Raw genomic sequence first — 22,461 nt, 5'->3', positions numbered from 1 at the left:
AGACCAATTCAAGTTTTTATGTATCCTGTAGAAGGCGCTGTAGTTTCTACTGTGCACAATACTCACATATACTATGGAGATAATAGCAAAGTAATTACTGTACAATGCAGCTGAATCCAACTTATCTTATTGTTTAGTATTGATTTGCATGTAAACACAAATGCTTGCTACTGCACCAAAGGTCAGGGAGTTTATCTTCATGACGTCTTGAGCTGATCTACTTACGGTTTCATATTGAACATGTCTTTGACTGCCATGTTTTCTCGTTGCTTGTTCCTCTCATTGATCAGTTTTTCTTTGGTCCAGGTCATGTGGACACGATCTGGTGCAGCACCTACGGCTTTGTCATTCGCTGAAGAATGAGACGCCGTGTTCCGGTCGTGAATCAACTGGGCCTGAACAAAGGACGGGTCAGATGATTAAAAAAAATGTCTATCAGATACTGATCATTGCTTTTCAGTGGACAGGAACATGAAAATATGAAGAGAAGAAGGTGTGTATGGTATCAAAGCGAGGGCGAGGTTCATGGTGATGAGAGTACATGCAGGTTCACACGTGGACAGATGAACATCCTGCTCTGTTTTTGTGATGTGTGACTCTCCAGTCACAACACTGAAATGAGCTTCAATGGAAATGAACACGTATGCAGAAGAATCCAGAAGTCTACACCGTGGTCCCTGGTGTGTTCAAGTAAACAACCCATGTACCTGATATGCATGATTAAATGAAACCTTACTTAACAAAACTGGTTAAAAATATCACTTCTTTAAATTCTCAGTTTTAATCATTGCCTGAACTTTTTTTTTTAAACTGCATTTTTAGCATTTAAATTCAAAAATCTTGTAGTTAACAGAATTTAAATGTATTCATTTAATATTATATAAAAGGTTCTAGGTCATCTTTATCCATTTATACAAATTAAGCATAATTTCCAAAGCATCTAAGTGCTGACTGAGAATCCTCTAAAAGGACGAGAGCCAATATAAATAAAGACAGAGCCTTTTGCTGTTAAATTTAAGAAACGTGACCAATAAAAGCAAAATGAGCCTTACTCAAACATCTGGATAGATCATTTCTTACCAAGTAGTTAGAATTTGGTGATCCAGCTGTCCAGCATGACAGAAAAAAAGAATTAAGAATGTATAATGTAACATTTCTAGTGTTAAAAGTCACATTACTCTTTGTCTTAGTCAGAAAAAATGTGAAGCAAATTGTTATTTAGATTACCCATATTATATCAAGTGATGGGCAAAAATCTTCCCCTGTGTCAGCAGCTGCACTGATTCTTCTTCAGTTAAAAAACTTACATTTAAATGAATTGAAAAGTGCTCGTAATTATACTAGCAGGAGTAAATAATTAGTTACTCCTGCAGCAACAGATACTACCCTGTCTGCACCTATAGGATTCTGATACGCATTAAAATTCAATCAATGAAGAATTTGTCCCCCTCTAGTGGCGACTTTTGTTTCTGCAACACAACAGTGTGAAGGAATGTGAATGGATGGAAGATGAACTCAACAAGTGGAGTTAAGTTAGGATGAAGCTGTCGAGCTCAGCTTAGGTTGACGGCACTGTTTAAAGCAGCTGTCATGAATGGATTGTGATGACGGCGAGGAAGGATGTCATGACGAATGGATGGAAGCGATGGCACCGTGGCCGGTTGCCGTGGCTACCTCATCCTCTGGAATGCACTGAGTGTAGAGCGGCGGAGCGCATGAACACTTCTTCCTCTTTATGGAGCCGCGCGACACATCTGTGATGCTCTGAATCTGAGCCCGTCAGCACGATATTGTTGGGGGAAGAGTTCAAAAGTCAACAACAGCAGAACAGACCACAAGGAAGTTGTGCGACAGCTTTGTATTTGGGCTGCATGAGTGTATTACTATATGTATGTTGTATTGTGCTGTATAAGGATCATGTTCTAAAGTAAGCATCATCAGCTACGCCTGAATATTTTAAAAAGGAAAGTGTTTGTGGCTCTGAACATTACGTTTATTTACATCAAAATCTATGTTTTGACAAGTAAGTGTTGAGATGTGCGTCACAGAATTACACTTTAAAGCCTCAGCAAATGTCAGAGTACGTAAATTATATCCACTAATGCACAGTTTAGTGCAGTATAATGCTTTGAGAAGTCAGTTATGATATACAGTGTGTGTGACAATACCTCTCTCTCCCTCTCAGTGCGAGACAGCTGCATCTGTTTCAGCATCTGCGACCTCTGCTCCATCACCAGCGTCTTCTCGTAGGTGAAGGCTGAGATATCACTGTCATGCTAGAAGGGCAGAAGGAACATTTACGGATTCAGTGTCAATAGGTGTCGAGACATCGTCGCATTGTGTGTCGCTAAAGTGAACAAGAAGTCTCTGAGATGATTTAAAGTTGAGCAGAAGCTAATAGCTGCAGACGTGTCTCACCATCTCCACCACCTCCACCACTGCATCCAGCCGCAGATGGTAGAGAAACATCTGGAGATCTTTCTTCATCTGGATGGAGTTGTCATCCATCTGGGCCACGGTGAAGATTCGCATCTGGCACTTCCTCCACACCTACGATGAGAGGAGTCTTTATTAGATGCAAGTTTGGACAGTATTACACATTTTACTGAGTGAAGACTGGCAGCCTGTGTCCGAAAATTAAACCATGTACCACCAGGCTGTATTTGGCAGAACAACCCTTCTTCTGCTATTCTACTGTCCAGTCGGAAGATGCTACAACACAACAGTTGTCTCTGTGCAAGTGGTGCTAAAACTTTAAACTAGCATGTTATTTTTTCTTAAAACTGTGGAGAAAATGTCTGACCAAAAAAGTAAGAGCTTCCTTTTAGTCAGGCAATTCAGCTGAAACACAATTTTACGAGCGACAAACACTAACATTGGCATGTATTTTGACTAACCAAAAAGGAGACGAACCATGCTCCTTTATGGTCATTATAAATATGTTTCATAAAATAATTCAAATCCAGACCAAGTTGTTTTTAATCATGCACACAGTAAAGTAAGATTCTGTGTCATCTTCACAATATTATTGACTCTTTCTTTGCTTTTCAGAGTCTAAATGTGTCTCCTTTGATTACACCAAATAACAATCAATAATACAGCATTCCAGTAAATTTAAAAAAACTAAAATGACAAAGACAGTTGAGGCAACACATACACACCTTGTGCTGACTGAGTAAGAAGGGCAGCAGCATGAGCAGTCCGCCATCGTGTACGATCCACCACACGTCAATGGTTCCCTCCTTCAGGCGCTCCTGGTTTCCGGGGAAATGGTCGATGTTCTTGGCGACCAGCAGAGCCTGGTGGGCCGCCGTCGTCTCTCTCACAGTTTCTGGAGGGAGCGACAAAGAGAGGCGGAGTGATGGTGATGAGCTTTTCTAATTTAGTCATATCTCATCTAGCCTTTCTCTTTTTTCCTCTGATTCTTGTCTGTTTGCAAATAAGGCTCCTCTGTGTCTTTAAAGTGACTGAAATCAAGCTTAAAATCCTTCACCAGGCCTCAAAGTTGTTCTGGATGAGCCACTGTAAGGAATTAGCTTTCTAAAGTAGGTAAATGTGGATAAAGTTATGTGATTAAGGTACGTCTTTTCCACCATGTACAGGGTTTCTTTTACAAACTGCTTTCTCACAAGGCTTCAAAAACTCTTTAATAATGGTTAATACATCATGTATTCATGCTTTATATGTCAGCTATAAGCCACAGCCAAGGACAGCATTGTGCTTTGCTTTCTTGTCTTTCAGGTTAGATCTTGAGTTCATTAGGGAGACGTGTCCAATGGACTGTTTAATCACATAATGCGTTGAATTGAGCTGCAGGAAATGTGGACAAAAACCCGACTATATACATCTCATACAACCGTTTATTAACTTATCCCAAGAGCTTTACTTGCTTGTACAGTATTTTGAATCGTTGGAATGTGCACGGAGGAATACAATCAGAGAAAAACATTTTTAGTTTAGAAAGTGCACATCACATGTTTTTGTAATAACTCCTCTGGGTGTTTCCAACAGCGACAATGCAGCAAAAGTGTTGGTTAACCAAAGATTAGTTTGACATTAAAGAAAGGTCTTTGGTTTCTTCTATTTTAATGACAATTAGCAAAAATTAGTCAGCCAAAATAAATAATCGCTTTTACAGTCCCTGAAGTGTGCAGCTTGAGATGTGGGTTTAAAGCCCTGCAGCCCTTTTCCACACAGTGATCACACAGTCCACTGGAGATGCCGCTCGAATGAATGAAAAAGCTAAAAATACAACGTTCTGGTTTGTCGTTGTAATTTTTTTTGTTGTCATTTTCTGGCAACTCAAAAGTAGCTCCTGTTCATGCCTTAAAACTAATCTTAGCAAATGATTTAGTGCTTTCATGACAGCTTGCAAATCCAAAACAAATGGAGTTTTATCAGAGCAGAATCGCCTTTTTGTGCTTTCATGTCGGTGGCAGCCCCAGACGCCACTTGTTCAGCAATCTGTTTCTCATAAATGTGTTGCTTCCTGAATAGCTCAACTGAATTTCTTTAAATTTGTCTCAAACGTCCACGTGGACTAAATGATGAACGTATAACCTTTTGACATCACTGTGACTACATAAAGCAGGTCTTCTTCTTTGTACGCAGCAGGTCAGCGTTTGGGTTTAAGGACACATCAGGAACAACCAGACAGCAAATATGAGCTTTCGACAGTATTTCCTGAGGTCCTAAAGTATGAAAAGGCGCTTTCTTCTCCTTAATAAGGATGAACAGTGAACCAACTCCAACACCAGGAGCAAGGCTTTGCTCTGATTATAACCAAAAGATTCCATGACATTTTGATTTGTCTTAGCTGTGGATTTCAGGAAAAGGGCAAAAACAAAGAAACCCTGTTTCACCTTCCAAGACTGTTAACAACTCTCTGTGCACTCACACACGCATCCTATGTGAATATCGTGCAAATAAGTCACCCCAAATGAATGACTCAAAAATCATGCATAATTGTTGATGACCTGCGATCCACATAACAGTTCCCAATACGCACGAAGCTTATTTGTTGATTCACTGTCATATGACTTCATGGAAAGATTGTACTTTATTTCATTGTGATCAAATTAGGGTTGAAGGTGGAATCATACTGACCAATTACCAATGAATTTTTGAGTAACATTATAGAAAGGATTCCTCTGAATTTACAAGAATAACTAGTAATTTTTCTGTTGCTTTGATGGGTTGCGTCAATCTATGCTTATTTTCTCTGTTCATTACTATGTTATGTACGTTGATAGCCCAGGTTACGCTCACTTGCATGTATTTTGTGTTTTATTGTTGTTTATGGTCATGGTGCTTGACAGTATGTGAACTTGCATGCAGACGACGAGAGGCCCATTCTAAATATAGATGAGAAAAAGTGTTCTCTGCCTTTGCATGTCTAGAAATTTTAAAAAAACTCTCTTTGCAAAGTGTCATTTTGCTTAATCTGCTTTGTCATATACTCCACTGTAAATTTTCTATTATTATTCTTCAGCTGCCATTAGGTGAGTGAACCAATCACCTGGTATTTTTGTACCTCAGAAGGTCCTAAGATTTATGGAAATCGTTAGCCAACAAAGTTACCTTTCAAAATATTTTTTTTCACTATGCTAGACAAAGACACGAAAAGGGAGATTTACTCCGACATCAGTCCGCTCTCTGAGCAGACCGACATAAGCTACACCATCCTCTAAAAATGTAAAAAATAAAACGCTCTGTTGAGACTTTTCCGTCCCGGTGGAGCTGGTTGCTTGGTAACGGCGCCTCGAGGATAAACCACCCAAAGCTGGGGAATACCGGCCTGTATCAGCAGCCTTTGTTCCAACCGCAGAGTCCTCAGTACTTCTGGTTTGTGTGGAAATAAATAAATAGCTCAACTCCTACTAGTTCATGTGATAGGTTCAAGAATTCATTCGTTAGTGTTTGTAGTCCTGAAGTGACCTGTCTCGTTCTCTCTCTCTCACCATCACTGCCAGTTTTTAGAAAAGGTACGTTTAAGCTCCAGACATCATCCAACTGCTTTACTTTGACGGTTTATGTTTTGGTTATTAGTTAATTATCATGTCATGTCTTTAGTATTTGTTTAGATAAATACACATTGTAACTAAGACCAAGGTTTTGTTTGGTTTATTTCTTTGGGATAGAACAAACACGTACATATTTAAGTTTTATATTTTTATCTAACATCTAGAAAACTATGAAGTGAGGACAGGTTACATCCAAAATCTCAAATGTCACTTTAACTTTATCATCATAAGCCAAAACACTTTTATGGCCTTTACTTAACGCCGTAACTTAGGAACAGAAGGGGAGAGTTCAGATTTGGTCAGATACTGATTTGGTGACACTAATCTTTGGTGCTCGTTTATGAAATTCAGTCAGAGTGTTCATATATCAGTTGATACTGGGCAGACATGGATTTAACTGCAGCTTCACTGGTTGGCAGAGGCATAAACCACAAGGTGATGACTGTGCTGTAGTCTTGAAAGGTTCTGATTTGTCACACTCTCCTGTGTAGTTTACCTATGAAGTTCCTCCTCGCTGAGGAGTCCCGGGCTTGTTTCCAGCCGGCTGGCCAGGCCATCAGCACAGCGTTGTGTTTCATTCCTCCCAGACCTGCTGACTGGATTAGAATGGAGAAACCGTCTCGCAGGTTGGACGACACCACCACATGGGAGAAGCCCTTGGTCCGCTCTGCAGCCATGGCGGCTTTCAAGCTCTGCAGGTAGAAAGTGAAGCAAAGATAAGGTCACGTACGCACAATATTTCGATTTATTCACTTAATGTTTAACATGCTGGCAGCCTGTTTTCTATGTGCAAATTGTATAAATGACTAATAAATGACTAAGCATGAACTGATGGTAGATCTAAGGTGAACATAAGCAGCATTATAAGATTCAAGCTGATACATAGAAGAAGGGATTTTCAGGGTCACTTTTCTTTAAAATGATCAAATCATATCATCAGTCACATATGTTTAGAACAGTTTTTATGGTAACTTGGTGGACTTAGCAGCCAGAAGACATGGTGAACAAATTGACCAACCTGCTCTCCAGTCTTGGCATCATTGCCCCGAGTCATGTAGGTTCCCTCCAGGACTGAACAGACGATGGTCAGGCCCTTCCCTGCTTTGAGCTGCGTGGTGAAGGACAGGAGACGAGGATGTTTCACTTGCAGGTCTGAGTCCAGCTTACACAACACCAACAGCTGAGGCCTGAAGAAAGAGAAAATGTAGGTAGAACTCCAGCAAAGAAAAGTGAAATGCAAAATGAGTACTGATAATTCTGACTACACAGATCCAACGTGGCTGCATGTGAAGCAGTCTGCATGGGTGGAAGTTGAGGAAGAATTAATGGATTTTTTAGACTTGCTTTTAGATTGTGTAGCATCTCATCTCCAGTATTTTGTGACATTTTATTGACTAAAAGATTACAGACACACAGATTGACTGGTAATGAAAAAAAATGCTGCAACTGGTGATTTTTTTTTTTTCATTAATCAATGTGATCAATTGTTTAGACTACAGAAAATCACAAATGCAATAATTATCTGAGGCAGAGTCCAACAAGATGTTTTTATATTGTTTGCTTTGGCCGACCAACAGCCCAAATGTTCCTTTTACTATGATGTAAACCTGAAATCTACCTTAAGCTCTCAAGTTATGGAAACCAGCAGATATTAACTATTCAGTATTTCATTCAAAACTTCTTTTCCAGAGGACACTAACCTCCAGTTTTTGGTATGCAGCGGTGCTTCCTCCAGGCGAATGAGGGCGTAGCGTGCTGCATTCAAGGACAGACCTCGGATCCCGTCTCCCCACTCCTTCACTGCCCTGCAACAAAAAGTTTCACCTGTTTAACAACACGTGGAAGAAGAGACTGCGTTGTCAAGTCTCACTGGCATTTAAGATGTTTAGCTTCCTTTACTGTCTCGACAGAATATTTGATATTCGATTCACATCTCTGAGCGCAAAATTCAGCCAATTTAACAGAATGTGTTTTCATTGCCAGAAGGTGATCTGATGCTAAACTACTCTGGACAAACTGTGAGATCCAAATCAAATCTGATGACAAAAGACAACAGAGTCATTTATCTTCACTAAACGTCATTGTGTTCACTGCTCCAAAGCAGTTATTTCAATGTTGCAGCAACAATGTAAAGACAGTGATGGTATGTTCAAACCCTCACTGTGTTTCCTGTGACATTAATTGATCAGATTTACCATTTTTCGTTGGATATTACCAGTAGTCGAGGGTTTAAGCTGTTCACTCACCCTCTGTATTCAATGTATTTGTAGATACAGCCAGCGATCACCACGGCAACCAGGGCGTAGTACCAGGAGGACATGAACATGAGGGAGAGACAAAGACTCATCCCTAAGAAGGACAGAGTCCTGCACAAAACAAACACACACATTGGTTATTACAGTCATATTACGTGGCATAAAGATATCATAGAAATATTTTTATTGCAGACTTATTTGGAGTCTGTTATTACCAGTGATAAAACTTAAATCGAGGTCTCCAGTTGGGGGTTCGGAGCAAAGTCTGAACGGCACAGGCCAGGTTGACGAACAGATAGCACATGAGGAAAAACCTGAGCAGACAAAGGATCAACACAGAATGTAACAAATACAGTAAGAGAAGTAACGGACTGAGAGCACGTGGGATAGAAAGTGAAGTAGTCTGCATACATGGAGAGGATGGGGGCCACGTCATCCAGAGAAGCGATGAGGATTCCTATCTCACAGATGCCAACTGTCAGCAAAAGAGCCCAGGTGGGTTCACCATTAGCCTTCCCATGACCAAAGACCTGAGACAGACAGATATACAGAGAACCCATTGATACATTAAAATATCTATGCAATGACTGTGCTGCATAGATATTAACCTATTGAAATATTACCTATCTATGCAATAACAAGTTCAACAATTTAAATAGAAGTATTGGGTTTAGAGGTGGATGCACAGGCAAATGCAGACTGTAACTATATTTAAATGTGATGTAAATTCAAAGGGATTTTTCTTGCCTACACCAGCATTGTTGGAAAGTTGTGCAGTTTTATTTGACATGTGTTACATTTCCCTGCAATAAATATATTAGCGAGCAATTCAGCTGATAAGATGGGACGTAAATTAGGACACGGTGTGCGTCTGTCAGGGTCCAAGGGTTAATCAGCATGTTCATTTATTTATTATCTAATCATAATAATTGCATAATAATTGTAAGAATCACAGCGACCCACAAAGAAGAATAACTTTTTCTACAAGCAGGTCAATCAAACATCATGAAAGGTACAAAGGAACAGAGGCGCCACCGTTCGTTTTATGTTTGGATGAGAGTAAAAGTGAGTGTAAAAAGTATGTAAAACTTCAGAATAGGAAGAGCACAAATCTTCCAAGCACTAACCTGTAAGAATGGGATGATGCCATCCCTAGCGATGGCCTGAAGAAGCCTCGGGGCGCCAGTGAGGCTCTGGAGTCCTGCCCCACAGCAGGAGAAAAACGAGCCAATCACAATCACCCACGGCGACGGCCAGGCCAGAATACCGATGACTGGGTTCTTCTTTACTGAGAAACCAAACCTGAAACGCCCCCAAGCATGCATCTGGATTAATGAGCTGTTTTTTTTTGGCCTATACAGTATCCTGATAACCGATTCTTGAACAATAGATAACCAAGAACCCACTGTAGAATATCAGCATTAATTTCCCTGCAGGTTTCAATGAGTGAATCAATAAGTCTCATTTAAATATTCTCTTACTTGTCTCTCAGCACCACTCCTTCAATACAGGCTCCGAACAGAACCACACAGGAGATATCTGAGCATGAAATTAAGATGGAAATACCAAATGGCAGTTTTTCCCCCTTAGCCTGATCAGTGACATTACAGCATGTGATAGTAAAAACCTAACTAGCACACTCAATCTGTTGTGTATCAGCTGCACATAGACACAAACTGAGAGTCTGGAGGATACAAATGAAAGAGGTGGTGAGAATAGCCAGAATGGTTCCTATTGGGATGGACCTCTGGGCGTCTCTGAGATCACCAGACCTGTTAGAACCGGCCATTATACCTGAAAAACACACACACACATTTTACGACTGTAAACACATCAGAAGTATGATTGCTGATTATGAATAACAGTGTTTTATTCCACAGACATTATTAAGTAAGTTTTATCACCTACACATTGACATTTAAGCAGCAGGTTAAAGTTCGTTGATCAAACTATTGAAAAACTTCCATTTTATAAATTTACAATATTCAGATCTTTCACACATTTACGGGTGTACATCATCTACCTGTGACAGAAGGGAAGTAAATCCCAACTAGCAGAGTGAAGTAGGTAGCGATGTCGTTATAGACGTAGTTCTTATTTTTTTTGTCGGACAGGACCTGAGCTGGTACCGAAGACTGGTTCTTCTTCTCTATCACCACACCAGCTGGACCATAATCACCCCACAAGTTGTCTAACAGAGTGACAGACACAGAAAAGCATCATCAGCGCGATTCAAGCTCTGGGAGAGAAGTAGATCATTTAACTTGACGTTGATACAAAAAGAAATCCAGGTGGACTCTCACTTTTGATAACTCCACTCAGGAGCCCAGGTATGGCCCGTATCTCTGTCAAGTTGTTGAGCTCGTAGTATTCGTCACAGGTTGCGTTGGGATATTCACTGTTACAGAAGAGGCTCCGCAGCTCTGTGGTGACGGTGTGGTTCTTTATGAGTTGCGTCTTTGCACAAGTTTCAAAATTGTGGTTCCTCAGGGTGCGATTCCCCAACAGACAGACGCTGTGGAGGAGGGAGAGGTTAGATGGATGCTAAAGTGGGTTTAGCTTTGCTGCATTAGCTAATAGCATCATATTTACTGGGACATCATTTTTAGGCTGACATGTCATCATTTCTTAACAATTGCAATATTTAAGTTGCCTAAACAGCAGAGAAAACATGTCAGTGCTTCATTAAAAGTGACTATTTGTCTGTTGTTAACTCACTTAAAATCTGGTGGCTCGATGAGCGTCTTGATGACTCCTGCATAAGTGGCCATAATGGAGAGAACCACACAGGACAGAAACACCAGAGCCAGTTTGTTCACATACCTGCAGAAAGGAGGGCAGCAAATGTGAGCCTGTGTGCTGCTGTGCATGTTGTTGCATTTGCGTGTTTCTGTGTGGACACTTACTTCACACCGACAAACACTACCAGGGCCATCAGGAGCAAGCAGCACGTGCCGTAGATGCGCATGTTGTTGAGCGTTGCTTCTTTAGTGTCAGCTTCGAACACTGTTGCTGATGGAACAATGTATATCTGGTAGTGGAGGGACAGAAACAAAGCAGAGTGAATGATTATCATTAAAGTGCAATAGAGGTTGACGACTGACGGGGTTAGAGAAGGTTAAACATACCAGCAGAATCTCGATGGTGCCCAGTATGTACAGTGATCCAGCAAAGGTGGTTCCCAGGTATAAACACAGACCCACGGCTCCTCCAAACTCTGGACCCAAAGATCTGGAGATCATGTAGTACGCACCACCGGCTGTAGAGAAATGAAATCCCACTTGTTTATTTTCCTCACAGAAGACAAACTTATGTGTCTTTCTGTATGAAAACTAAAGTTTCCAACAACAAATAGTTACTTGACTTTCAATCAAATCAAATCAAAGCAAGTTTATTGTCATCTTGATGTACATACACAGTAGTACAGGCAAGATGAGAGAGCGTTTCTTCAGGATCATTTAATTAGTACGTTTTGCGGAATGCATGTCTGGGATAAGACACGACACGTTTACTCTCGCTGCCTCCTGAAAAAATGGCTCTCTGTCAATCATTAAGGGAAGTACTTTAAAGGAAATGTGTAATTCTTGAATCTAGTTATCGACAGCTGTGTGTAAACGTTGTGTTTTTGGCGTTGTGACACCTTAAAATGAGGCTCTGTCTGTTTTCATTAACTCAGGTTACATACAGTACATTATCTAACCCTAACCCTGCTAATAGACCTCCATTTAGATCCTGTGGCTTCAGCTGTGTTTGTGATAAAGATACAGTTTGTTACTGGTATCAACAACTTCCTTTAACTGTTCCATTTAAATCCTGCATGTTGTTCTCTCATAGGAATGACAGTTGGTCACGTGTGTAGACAGTGAGAAATGGACTATCACGTGTGTCCACTTGGCCACTTCTGTTTTATTATAAAAGATGTGTTTCCTTCATGAACAAATGTATAGTCTGTACATTTCCCATTTACAGCATATCCAGGATTCCTTTTGTCCCATATTTGTTTATTTTCATTGCATTTCAGAGGCATTTGAGGCCATTTTTGAGTTTTGCTGAATCTAAATACGTTGTTAGCCCTGTGCCAACCATTTCATTCCTCGTTCTTTTGTAAACACACAAATACGTGAGTTCAGACTTATGTGTACTGTCACAACATTGCCTCAGTAATGCATTGCCTTTTCTTCTTCCTTTTTTTTTTCTTCAATTTTGTAAGTTGCTGTTGAACAAAGTGTTTTTTTTTTGTTTTGGTTCGAAGCACTTAAAATACATGCCATAATATATCTACAGAGAACTGCATGTGACTTTAGCTTATTAATGCTTACTGATTATGGCTTTTCAAATTAAGAGTAAGTCAGAGGTAAAAGAAAACACTGTACTGCTTCACTCTCAAAACTGCAGCTGTAGTTGTTGGAAGCCTGTAAGCATGAACATGCTGCTAATAGAAAACAACAGCTAACTGAACAGTTCATACTGTACCTGGGACGACTCCGTTGGTTGCGATGGCACTCATTGATATGGCTGTGAGTAAGGTCTGCATGGAGAGAAAAAGGACAGATGTTTAGCTGTGGGTGGAAGTAAAAATGGTCTTATTGATACAAGGACGTCATGACAGATCTATTTCAGATAATCCATGGCAATTTTATACAAAGACGCTTTAACATAATACTTCTCCCATAAAGCTTATTTGTCATCATTAATTAAAAAGGCAGAAATTAATCACATTGATATTTTCATGCTGAGATGAAAGATTAAGAATAGACATCCCAAAACAACATTTTCAGAATGTTGAATATTTAAATATTAAGTGTATATTTTTGGTTTTATTTGAACACAAATAAAGGTCTGCAGCAAATAAATAATTGTATTAATTATACAGATTTTTTTGCTTATTATTTTCTTGACTAAAAGATGTTTGAGTTGTAAAAAAAAAAAGAAAAAAGAAAGAATTATAATATTTTTAGAAGAAACGCATCAATAATGGTATTATTATACTGATTTTTTTGCTCATTGTTTTCTTGATTAAACAGTTATTTGATTTTTTTAAAAAAAACACATTCAAAACTCTTAATCATTTAACAGAATGAATAAAAATTTATAAATGTTTTAGAAGAAAAGGCATCAAAGTGTCACATTTGAGAAACTGACAAAATTAAATATTTTGCATTTTTAAGAATGAAGATTAAATGATTAGCAGAATCACAGCAAAACATTGTATTTCTCAGCTTTTTGCAGGTTTTCTTTGTACAACCAAACAGCCGACTGGTACCACATGGGCGCAAATGCCACCAGCAGGGAGTTCCCAGATAAATTTGACCTTTACGCATGTCATTCCCCTGCTCTCATCCCCCTTATTTTGTGACTGTCTCTTCTGCTCCTTTCCAAAAAAAAGTACAAAAACTAAATAAATTTAGTGGTGTTACAGTATGAAGTGAAACCACAACACTGAAGCCAGGACAGATACCCAAGTTCCGTCTGCATATTTTACTACAACATTATTAAGTGCAAAAATATAACTAAGATAAACAGAAAGTTGTTGGAATCAATTCCAGCTTTGTTTTTGCGGTTTCAAAAGTTGTGTCTCATCTTTTTCAACACCAACAGTACACCATTCTGAATTAGTTAGTGCCTTATTCATAAGAATCAATCATAAATTGCACGGTTGCTCCAAAATATTTGGCAGAAGTCAGTGTATCTTTTGTTTTGGTGCAGCCATTAATAATTCCTGGCATTCAGGAGCTGGAAGAAACTTAAGAAAACGGGGAACTTGGATTGCAAAATGCAAACAGTAGCAGCAGCATCCTATCTGTTTAGTGTAAAAGGATCAGAGGGTGGCCGGCTCAGTATGTATTGTAGAAGTGTGTTGTTTGCAGATTCACATCACATGAGTGCTGAGCATTTAAGTTCAAACTGCTCAGACAGTCACTTCTCTGTTTGGCCATCTGGAACAACTGACGTATGAACCGTGGCTGTAAATGAGATGTTAATTTTCTGCTTGTTTTGAGGTCTCTTTTTCAGAGCTTGGGCACAGAGGTTATGGCTCCCCATGCCATAAATTCAGGAAGGTGCTCTAATTGGCTCACCATGCTGTGAAGCTCCAACCTGTCCTTGTTCCCTACAGGCTTTGAGAGGTCGTTACAGCATTGTCAGGGGAGTCTAATAGTTTGTCTGTCCATTGTTCACACTGTGATTGATCGTCACGTTTTGACATTTGCTTCTTTTTCTGTTGTGGTTCGGCGCCGAAGGTCGAATCCGTAGCCGAAGCTCTCAATTACTCACGCAAATGCAGCACATGGAGACGATGGCGAAAGACCCCAGGATTCCCGCTGTACCGACAATCCAGGTGAGACGCAGAAAGAGAATCACGCCCAGAATGTTCTGCATGCAGGGCAGGTAAACGCCGATAAATGTTCCCATCTGGGGGACCTGGGGATGGAGAAACCACACAAATGCACACAGGTGAGGGAGAAAGCTTTTTCAAAGCAACTCTAAAACATCAGCAATCTAAAACTCTCCTAAACTTTTGCCTCAACCCACTGCAAACCGTTATGAAGAGAAGCACTGATCCATGTTAAATCTGCACCATAACCCTTGTTCCTTTAGGTGAGAGTGGACGGCTATAGAAACTGTGTAAAGAGCAAAGATGACACGCAACAAGTGTCCCTAAATGTTTAGATTTAAAACAGACATGTCACATTTACAGCATAAAAAAAACATCACTATCAGGGATCTTCATATGTTTGGATTCTTCTCAGTTAGAGAAGTAAAGTTCAACACATTTTCTACCTTTAACTGGACTGTACATGTTTCTTATGCTTTAATTACATCATGAGACATTAGCAGTCTTTCCTTCACCTGTTTTTCACACACGATACCTGCAATCAGTTATCAACAAATATGCAGCCTTTAAAAAAGGGATATTCTCACTACATTTTACACGCTGGACAAAATGGATTCTATTTTTCCTGCAGATAATTTTTTGCTGGCAGGTAACAAACCCTGCTCTGGAAACGAAAATACAAAGTGCGTGTGAATGAAAAGAGAAAAGATTGTACATTTTTCTAAACTGTTATGAATGCATTTTTCCCCCCCAAATGTTAGCTTCCTGTATTTATGACACATCTGTATTTTTGCTTATCATAGTGCCATTTACTGAACTGGGAGAATTGTCTCCAATTTGGGTAGAAAAACTAATCATTCAAATTCTATTATGGCAGTTATTTTGGTTTCTGTGCAGACATTAAGAAAATGAATAAATTAGGCGATTGCACTTTAAAAAAAACAAAAAAACAAAGCTGTAAGCCGTATTTGTAATGTTTGCTGAAGCTGTCTATTAGCTTTTTAAATATCCTCAAAGCAGCTTGCATCATATGGGGAAAAAATAAGGACAAAAGAAAAGAAAAACGTTCAAATTGTCCTGATGACATTGATCAGAAAATCAGGAATTCTGTTTTCACTTCCCTCCAGGTGTAACTTAAGTGTCATTTCAAACATCTTTTCACAAGCAGTAAAACAGATAAAATGCTGTTCTTGATCCTTTGCAAAGCAGCATCAATGCATCACACTGCACACGCACGCTGTAACACCTCGACCGGTTCACTTCCCCTAAAAACAACAAAGTGTACGTACCATCTTTCGCCTTACAAATGGTTTCTCCTGCGCTCTCTCCATTGCGCTCAGTTGTCTGTCTAAATTCTGCAAAGTGCCTGCTGTGGATTTCAACATTTCCCACATTCTCTCTCTTGTGTTACGCTCTCGTTCCCTCTCGCCTCTGGTTTCTCCCCCTCACTCACTCGGCTTTTATCTGCCCTGATCGCTTCAGTCTCGAGCTTTAGATCTCCTTCGGTGCTCTCAGCTAACATTCAGGGGGCGGGTTTAGTTTAATATCATCAATGCTTCTACACAGAGCAACAGTTTAGGGTCTGATTGTATTTTACTCAAAGGCTCCCTATGTTCAGGGTCAGCATTACTATAGACCTGTGATCTGCAGCATGTATACATCTTTTACTTGCATTAACATAATAACATATGAGCAGTGATCGTTTGTCCTTTCATTCAGCACATATAGAGTAAAACTTACACATGTGGGTGAGTGTTTTGCAGGCAGATTGTTAGACTCTGTAGCCCTTTTCTTCTTTTTTCTCCTTGGTCAACAGCCACAAAATTACAATACCTATGTGAAACTGTTTAGTCGTACCCATTCCTGTCTGTATGTAGACGAACCCTACATATTCCAACCTCTCAGATCTGGTGATAATGCAGAGAAACAGTCCCAAAATTCCCGCACGCTACATTTCACAGAGCAGCTGATATTCAAATTATACACAACTCGGTCAGTGAAGTTATGACACATAACTTTTGGACATGATGCTGGAAAAATGAAGAGTGAAAAAGACTTTGTGTAGGACACTATCTGTCCCAGTAAACCTGCCTGAGGCCAGGTGAGCCAAGAACCACCTCCACTTCCCACCTCTGGCTGGCGCTCAAACGCAACCTCCCACATCATAGACACTAGAGTTCAGGGCCTGGATCTCCTCTCTGGGGCTGAGGGGAAGTTCACTGTCCAGGCTGAACACTGGATTTTCCATCCAGCCAATCAGCGGTAAGAAGCTGACTGGTGCAGAAGTGCAGGAGTAACATATCCTGCATAATACAGGCTGCTCAAGTTGAATTCTAAAAGACCCTCAGCTGTGTCACATGAACTCCAAGTGATTAAACATGAGTAAGTCAGGATGTCGACTCTTTATTCCGTCTCAAAAGACTTCTGCCCTCCCTCTCTTGCTGTTTGACCCACTTCCATTTTGCTCTTGACTCAGTTTATATTCCACATCACAACCTTTCACGTGGCTTTGAGCTGCAGAATCAAAGAAACTGAAAAGCCCAAGTCAAGTTTAGAGACGAGCAACACCTTAACAGGTCTAGCAGGAAGTGCAAATGGACCTCGTGTCAAAATGGTTGTTTTATCTTTTGAATTAAATATAATATATCTTAAGATTGTTGTTCAGACAAAACATAACCATCACTCTATACTCTGGGAGACTGTGAGTGGCTTTTTCACTTTTTTTTTTTGACAGCTTGTAAAATAAACAGAACAGAAGAACTGCCGTCAGCTTCACTCAAAAGTGCAGACTTCAAACTTTCTCCAAGTTCTGGTTTGGTGTTGATTTTTTTTTTTCTCCATTTACTTTTTCCTCAGTTTTTCGCTAAGGTCAACAATGACTAGTGTACAATAGTAGGAACAAGGTACATACAAACATTCAGACATTCCAAATGCAACTGAAAGACATAAAGGAATGAATGAATGAATGAATGAATGAATGAATGAATGAATGAATGAATGAATGAATGAATGAATGAATGAGATCTGGTTTGGTGTTGATAGACCACATAAAACCGGAGATATGACGTCGTCGATGTTCTTGGGGAAAAAAACAAAAACATCTTCAGGCTGAACATTGCAGGGAGGTGGAGGCTGGGCCAAATGCTCAGAAGCTGAAGCCAACCGCGGATGATTGAAGGAGGGAGAAGAAGGGACACGGAGCAAGTGGGTTTGGGATTTTTGGTGAGTTTTTCAGGCATTTTCAGCTTTTTAGGTGGAGTAGTAGAGAGTCGGGGAGATAGATTCAGGTGGTCTACAGTCTTGGTCTACACTAAGTACATCCATGGGGCTGACCTTAGACCAGCTGCTCCATCCACCATCACGTTGGTACCCTTTCCCTGCATCTTGTGGATATAGACACCACAAATCCGACACTGAGCCATCACCCCCGCAAAGCAGGTGAAGCCCATGACCCACAAAGACTTCCCCACTGTATTGGTGTCCAAGCTGTGTGATGTGGACAGCACAGGTGTGCACAACAACATGAGAGCAAACCACATCCATGTTGCCATGCCAACAGATGCCCCCCAGAAAACCCCACAAGGATGCAAGACTGGCCAGTTCTGCATCAAGGTGAACAACGTGGAAGCGTAGGTCCTGTGATGTGGCTCTCTGCCTCATTGTGGACAGAAACTATTTTGAGGAGTGGCTTAGAAAGGAAAGAAAAGCCACACCTGGTTCTTATTGTATACAGTTGTACATATTTGCACATAGTTTGATTTTATATTATTTTACCATTTATATGTTACATGTTGCACTCGTCAGAACTCTGAAAATGCAAAGCAAGGATGTAGCGCTCTGTGTTATTTTGTACACAAGCTGTTTTAAAGAGCGGCAGCTAAAAAGAAAAAGATAAAACACCTATAGACACATGCTTTTTAAGGGAAATGTAGTCTGATTTTACGTCAAGTTTACCTTTTTATGTTCATATTTGCAACCTATGTTTACATTTTCACATTCATAATGCTTCATTGAGCATACTTGTGTTTTTATTGTAATAAATAATGTATTTAAAATCGGATTTTGTACTTTTTTGTGTTTTGGGGCCAAAATGTTCAAATAGTAGGTCAAAGTTTTTAAAAATAATAGTCCGATTATATAGTTGATGTGCTGAAAAAAAAAAAGATACCAAACATAGGCATGGGAAACGTGTTTTTATAAGGTATAGGCGTATATAAACGGATTCAAAAACAGCCAAAACAGGCCATGGCCTTCCATTTGGATGGTCATGCAGTGCATTAGAGGTTCAACTAGTCTACCTGGCAAAACGGAGAAAGTCATGGTGATACAGGATGCAATCTTCTGTGCTGAAATGTTATTTTAAAGGAGGAATATCTTCCCAGAATAGATTATCAGAGCAAATATGCTGCTTTAGAATCATCCAGGCTCAGAACATGCACACTTCCACCGACTGAGAAAGAGTCCCGTACCATGACAGCAACCCTCCTGACTCCATCCTCGGCCTCCTCGTGCTCTCGGACGCCCTGGGTCAGGTTGGTGTAGTTGGCCAGCTTGTTGAGAAGAGACGATACCATCGGGGTGCTGTCCATTTCCTCCTGTTGAGACACAGAGAAAAATAATGAAAGGTTGTACAATCCCAGACTATTAGAGATGTGACCGCATTGTTCCTGTTTTAGCCTCCTTTGTCTGGATGCTTTGGTACTGATTTTAAGGTCCTGATTACTTTAAAGGCTCTTTGTGGCCTCGCTCCTTGCAATATTTCTGACCTCTTAGTGTGTACATACAATAATAAAGTGAGTCCCAGCTTAAAAGAATGAGGGGTTTTGCTTGAGCTTGATCTGATTTGTTATAAAATATGACAAATTAGATAAGATCAGATGTTGGGCTTTTGAAAATCACAGATTATTTTCAGAATAAAGCTTAAAATACTAAATGTTTGGAACCTGCAACCATTTGATTCCATCTCTTGTGTTATTAATTAAGTGTAAATGTTGCATAATGGCATAAACTCGCTATATTATGCAGTTTATCATATATATTATACGCATTTGGGGAAAACATGAATTCAGTTTAAATACATATATTCTTGGTGGATTTTATGCATTGAGAAACAATCAATATTATACATATAATTATGTATTTTTTGTCTTACCTCAAACAGGGCCATGTTCTTGCCTTCATAATATGGCTCTCTGTCATTGTCGGAGTTAATAAATGGACTGGACTCTCCCTGATTGTCATCTCCTGTCAGGATACACAATAAAAAACAACCATAAGATGCAAACAGGACCACGTACTGCTGTTAAATGTACTACAACTGTGCTACTTTAATAATATCAGTGATGTGTAGCTTTGCAGAGAACAGACAGAAAGTGACATACAGGAAAGTTTTATCTGTGTTTATGCTGATAAAAAAAATTTTTTTTTTCCTGTTTTGATGTAATTTTTAAAAAGACAAAACTTCCTTGAATGACCACTTCGGCCTATTAAAAGATGCAGCACAAATGAAACTCAAGCGGCTGCAAGACTCATAAAATTTAAGCTAAATGCTTACAAAGACAGTTTTGTAGAAAAAGGAATATTGCCAATAAACACTAAAATGCTGTATCTTGTGGGCAGGAGTCAAACAGACCAGTGGAGCCACGAGTTATTTCAGTGGAATCATCTGGTTTTAGGAGAAAGAGCCACATTGTTTTCAATTGGACAATGCTAATTAGCAGTTAGTAGCACAGTTACACAATTACTTTTTGCAACAAGCAGAATGACTTGCAACAACAAAAAATAAATAAATCAATAAAAAGACAAGTTATTACGTTAGAAGCTCGTTGTCCGGTCTTATAATGTTGTTGTTGATGTGATTCGTAAGAACAAAAAGCTGTGAAGCAGCTTGCGCTAACGTTCATGAGCTAATTTTTGTCATATGTCAGTGCTATCAAAAGAAATACAGTGGCACTTTTGAGTTTATTTTTTCAGTAAATAAAATAGGCATGGTCTAGTTTCACCTGACAACACAGTTTTGTGGAAAGTTAGATAAAACAGTCTGTCCTTTCAATATTAGCCTTATTAGCCTTCGTAGCTTTAGCGACACTGACAGAACAAGTGAATGTTTTGACTCAGTTCCTTCTGACTACCATAAATGTGAACTTGTATGGAGTACAAAATTTATATCATGATTTTCCACCATTTAAATTATATAAGATATTCAATTTAATGGATTTAAAACAAATTAACATCTATTAAGTGTGGTTAGGGGGTCTGCTACCACCATCAGAAGATTGTTTGTCCTCAGAAGTTGCAAAGCACAACTTGCCACATCTATACTACTACTACTACTACTACTACTACTACTACTACTACATCTACTACCACTACTACTACTACTAATAATAATAACTTTATTCATAAAGCCTATTTTCAAAAACAGAATTATACAGACAGGTCAATAAAAGGAGGATACTCAGGAAGACCACCGAACAACAGAATTTCAGATAGTCCAGAAAAAAAAGAAAATAGGCCAGAAAAACAAAAAAAGATTTACTAAATAAGTCAATAAAACAAACACCAATTAATAGAAATAATATATATAAATGAATTCCATCTCAAATTAAAGAAAAAGACTAAGTAGAGTAAAAGAAAATGGAGAGTGAATCGATAAAAAGTAGGGTAAATAATGATTAATAATATTAAAATAATAAGTATTCTAGTACTAAATACATAAATAAATAAAGACAATAAACAAATGATTAACAAATGGTGAAAGAGAATAAAATAGATAAATAAAATATTCAAATAAAACTGAAGACATCACATAAAAACAAGTCTGTGAAAATGGGTTTCATTATAGTAGAAGCTGAAGAAGACACTGATCACCTGCTCAGGTCGTTACAAATTCGAGGGGCATGTGTTGAGCAAATCAGATCACTTGTTTCTGGATAAGGATGAGATCTGAGCACAGCGAACCAGTTTACTACACCTCAGTCTTATAAAACTCTATATAATGACAGAGACGACATCCCATGGTACTAATACCAAGTGAATTATCCAAGCTGCAGTTTATCGTGCTGTGTCCTCTAAACAACCATCATAACATGGTCTAACTTTACTCCCATTTGGCTGACATTTTTCCCTCCTTTCACAAATAGCTCTTGTTCATTCCTGAAATGACAAAGCACAGTGGAGTCACAGTAAAACATGCCGTCAAACTGCTTCTCAGTTTGTTTTTTCTCCTGCCTCTGGCTGTTTTGTAATGGTTTTCAGCCTGTTAGATTTGGTACATTATCACACTAGATCACACCGTTATCATATAATCTTTATTGCCTCGAAGAATCCAAGGCCTAACTTTGATTCAGAGATGACGAGGATTATTTAATAAGAACAAGAGTGTACTGTGGCTGCACGTGACATGGTGTAGACATAAAGAAAATCTAGCATGCAGTAATGAAAGGGGACGATACGGGGAACCCCTGCGACACCGGGTCGTCTGACTTTTAGACAAACTGAGAGCGTCTTTCTACAAAATCTGAAGTAAAAGTCGAGATCAGATCTGTAATCGGAGAGCATTGCTGCATTCTGTGACAGCTTTGGATGGATCTTTGGCAGGCTGTTGGGTTATTTGTTCTGAGAATGATGATGGACTGAACAAAGGAAATAGAAAGAACTATCCTTTGAATGAGGAATGAATTCAGTAACATCACCAAAAGGGACTGTCACTGAAATAGCACAAACACTGATATTCCCTTTGCTAAACACCAAAAAGCATACTAGTAATAAAACTGGAATATACAATAAGGAATGCATGCATATTTGTCATTCATGTGGTTGCTGCTAAGTCTTGAGGATCCAGAAAAGC

General features: G+C 39.3%; 1 protein-coding gene across 2 annotated transcripts in view; it reads right to left on the bottom strand.

Moving 5' to 3' along the window:
• The window catches only part of LOC103355153 (solute carrier family 12 member 7-like), a 33,213-nt gene that overhangs the window by 2,499 nt on the left and 8,253 nt on the right, over window positions 1–22,461 (bottom strand). The window contains exons 2-24 of one of the 2 annotated variants that reach the window (XM_008278842.1): window positions 19,765–19,856; window positions 19,082–19,207; window positions 14,552–14,698; window positions 12,752–12,806; window positions 11,407–11,537; window positions 11,185–11,309; window positions 10,997–11,101; window positions 10,582–10,793; window positions 10,302–10,469; window positions 9,974–10,072; window positions 9,760–9,817; window positions 9,406–9,580; window positions 8,690–8,808; window positions 8,494–8,592; window positions 8,270–8,389; window positions 7,724–7,828; window positions 7,042–7,210; window positions 6,520–6,715; window positions 3,162–3,331; window positions 2,419–2,550; window positions 2,169–2,276; window positions 1,675–1,770; window positions 226–395 (exon numbers count right to left, since the gene is read on the bottom strand). In XM_008278842.1, the coding sequence (XP_008277064.1) occupies window positions 226–395; window positions 1,675–1,770; window positions 2,169–2,276; window positions 2,419–2,550; window positions 3,162–3,331; window positions 6,520–6,715; window positions 7,042–7,210; window positions 7,724–7,828; window positions 8,270–8,389; window positions 8,494–8,592; window positions 8,690–8,808; window positions 9,406–9,580; window positions 9,760–9,817; window positions 9,974–10,072; window positions 10,302–10,469; window positions 10,582–10,793; window positions 10,997–11,101; window positions 11,185–11,309; window positions 11,407–11,537; window positions 12,752–12,806; window positions 14,552–14,698; window positions 19,082–19,207; window positions 19,765–19,856 (2,977 nt within the window). The remainder of the gene's footprint in view (window positions 1–225; window positions 396–1,674; window positions 1,771–2,168; window positions 2,277–2,418; window positions 2,551–3,161; window positions 3,332–6,519; window positions 6,716–7,041; window positions 7,211–7,723; window positions 7,829–8,269; window positions 8,390–8,493; window positions 8,593–8,689; window positions 8,809–9,405; window positions 9,581–9,759; window positions 9,818–9,973; window positions 10,073–10,301; window positions 10,470–10,581; window positions 10,794–10,996; window positions 11,102–11,184; window positions 11,310–11,406; window positions 11,538–12,751; window positions 12,807–14,551; window positions 14,699–19,081; window positions 19,208–19,764; window positions 19,857–22,461) is intronic. The other variant, XM_008278844.1, reaches the window with a different exon arrangement.

Source organism: Stegastes partitus, unplaced genomic scaffold (assembly GCF_000690725.1).
Source record: "Stegastes partitus isolate 25-593 unplaced genomic scaffold, Stegastes_partitus-1.0.2 Scaffold134, whole genome shotgun sequence".
Taxonomy (NCBI): domain Eukaryota; kingdom Metazoa; phylum Chordata; class Actinopteri; family Pomacentridae; genus Stegastes; species Stegastes partitus.
The sequence above is the reverse complement of the archived record's forward strand: the minus strand, read 5'-3'. Positions and strand labels throughout refer to the sequence as shown.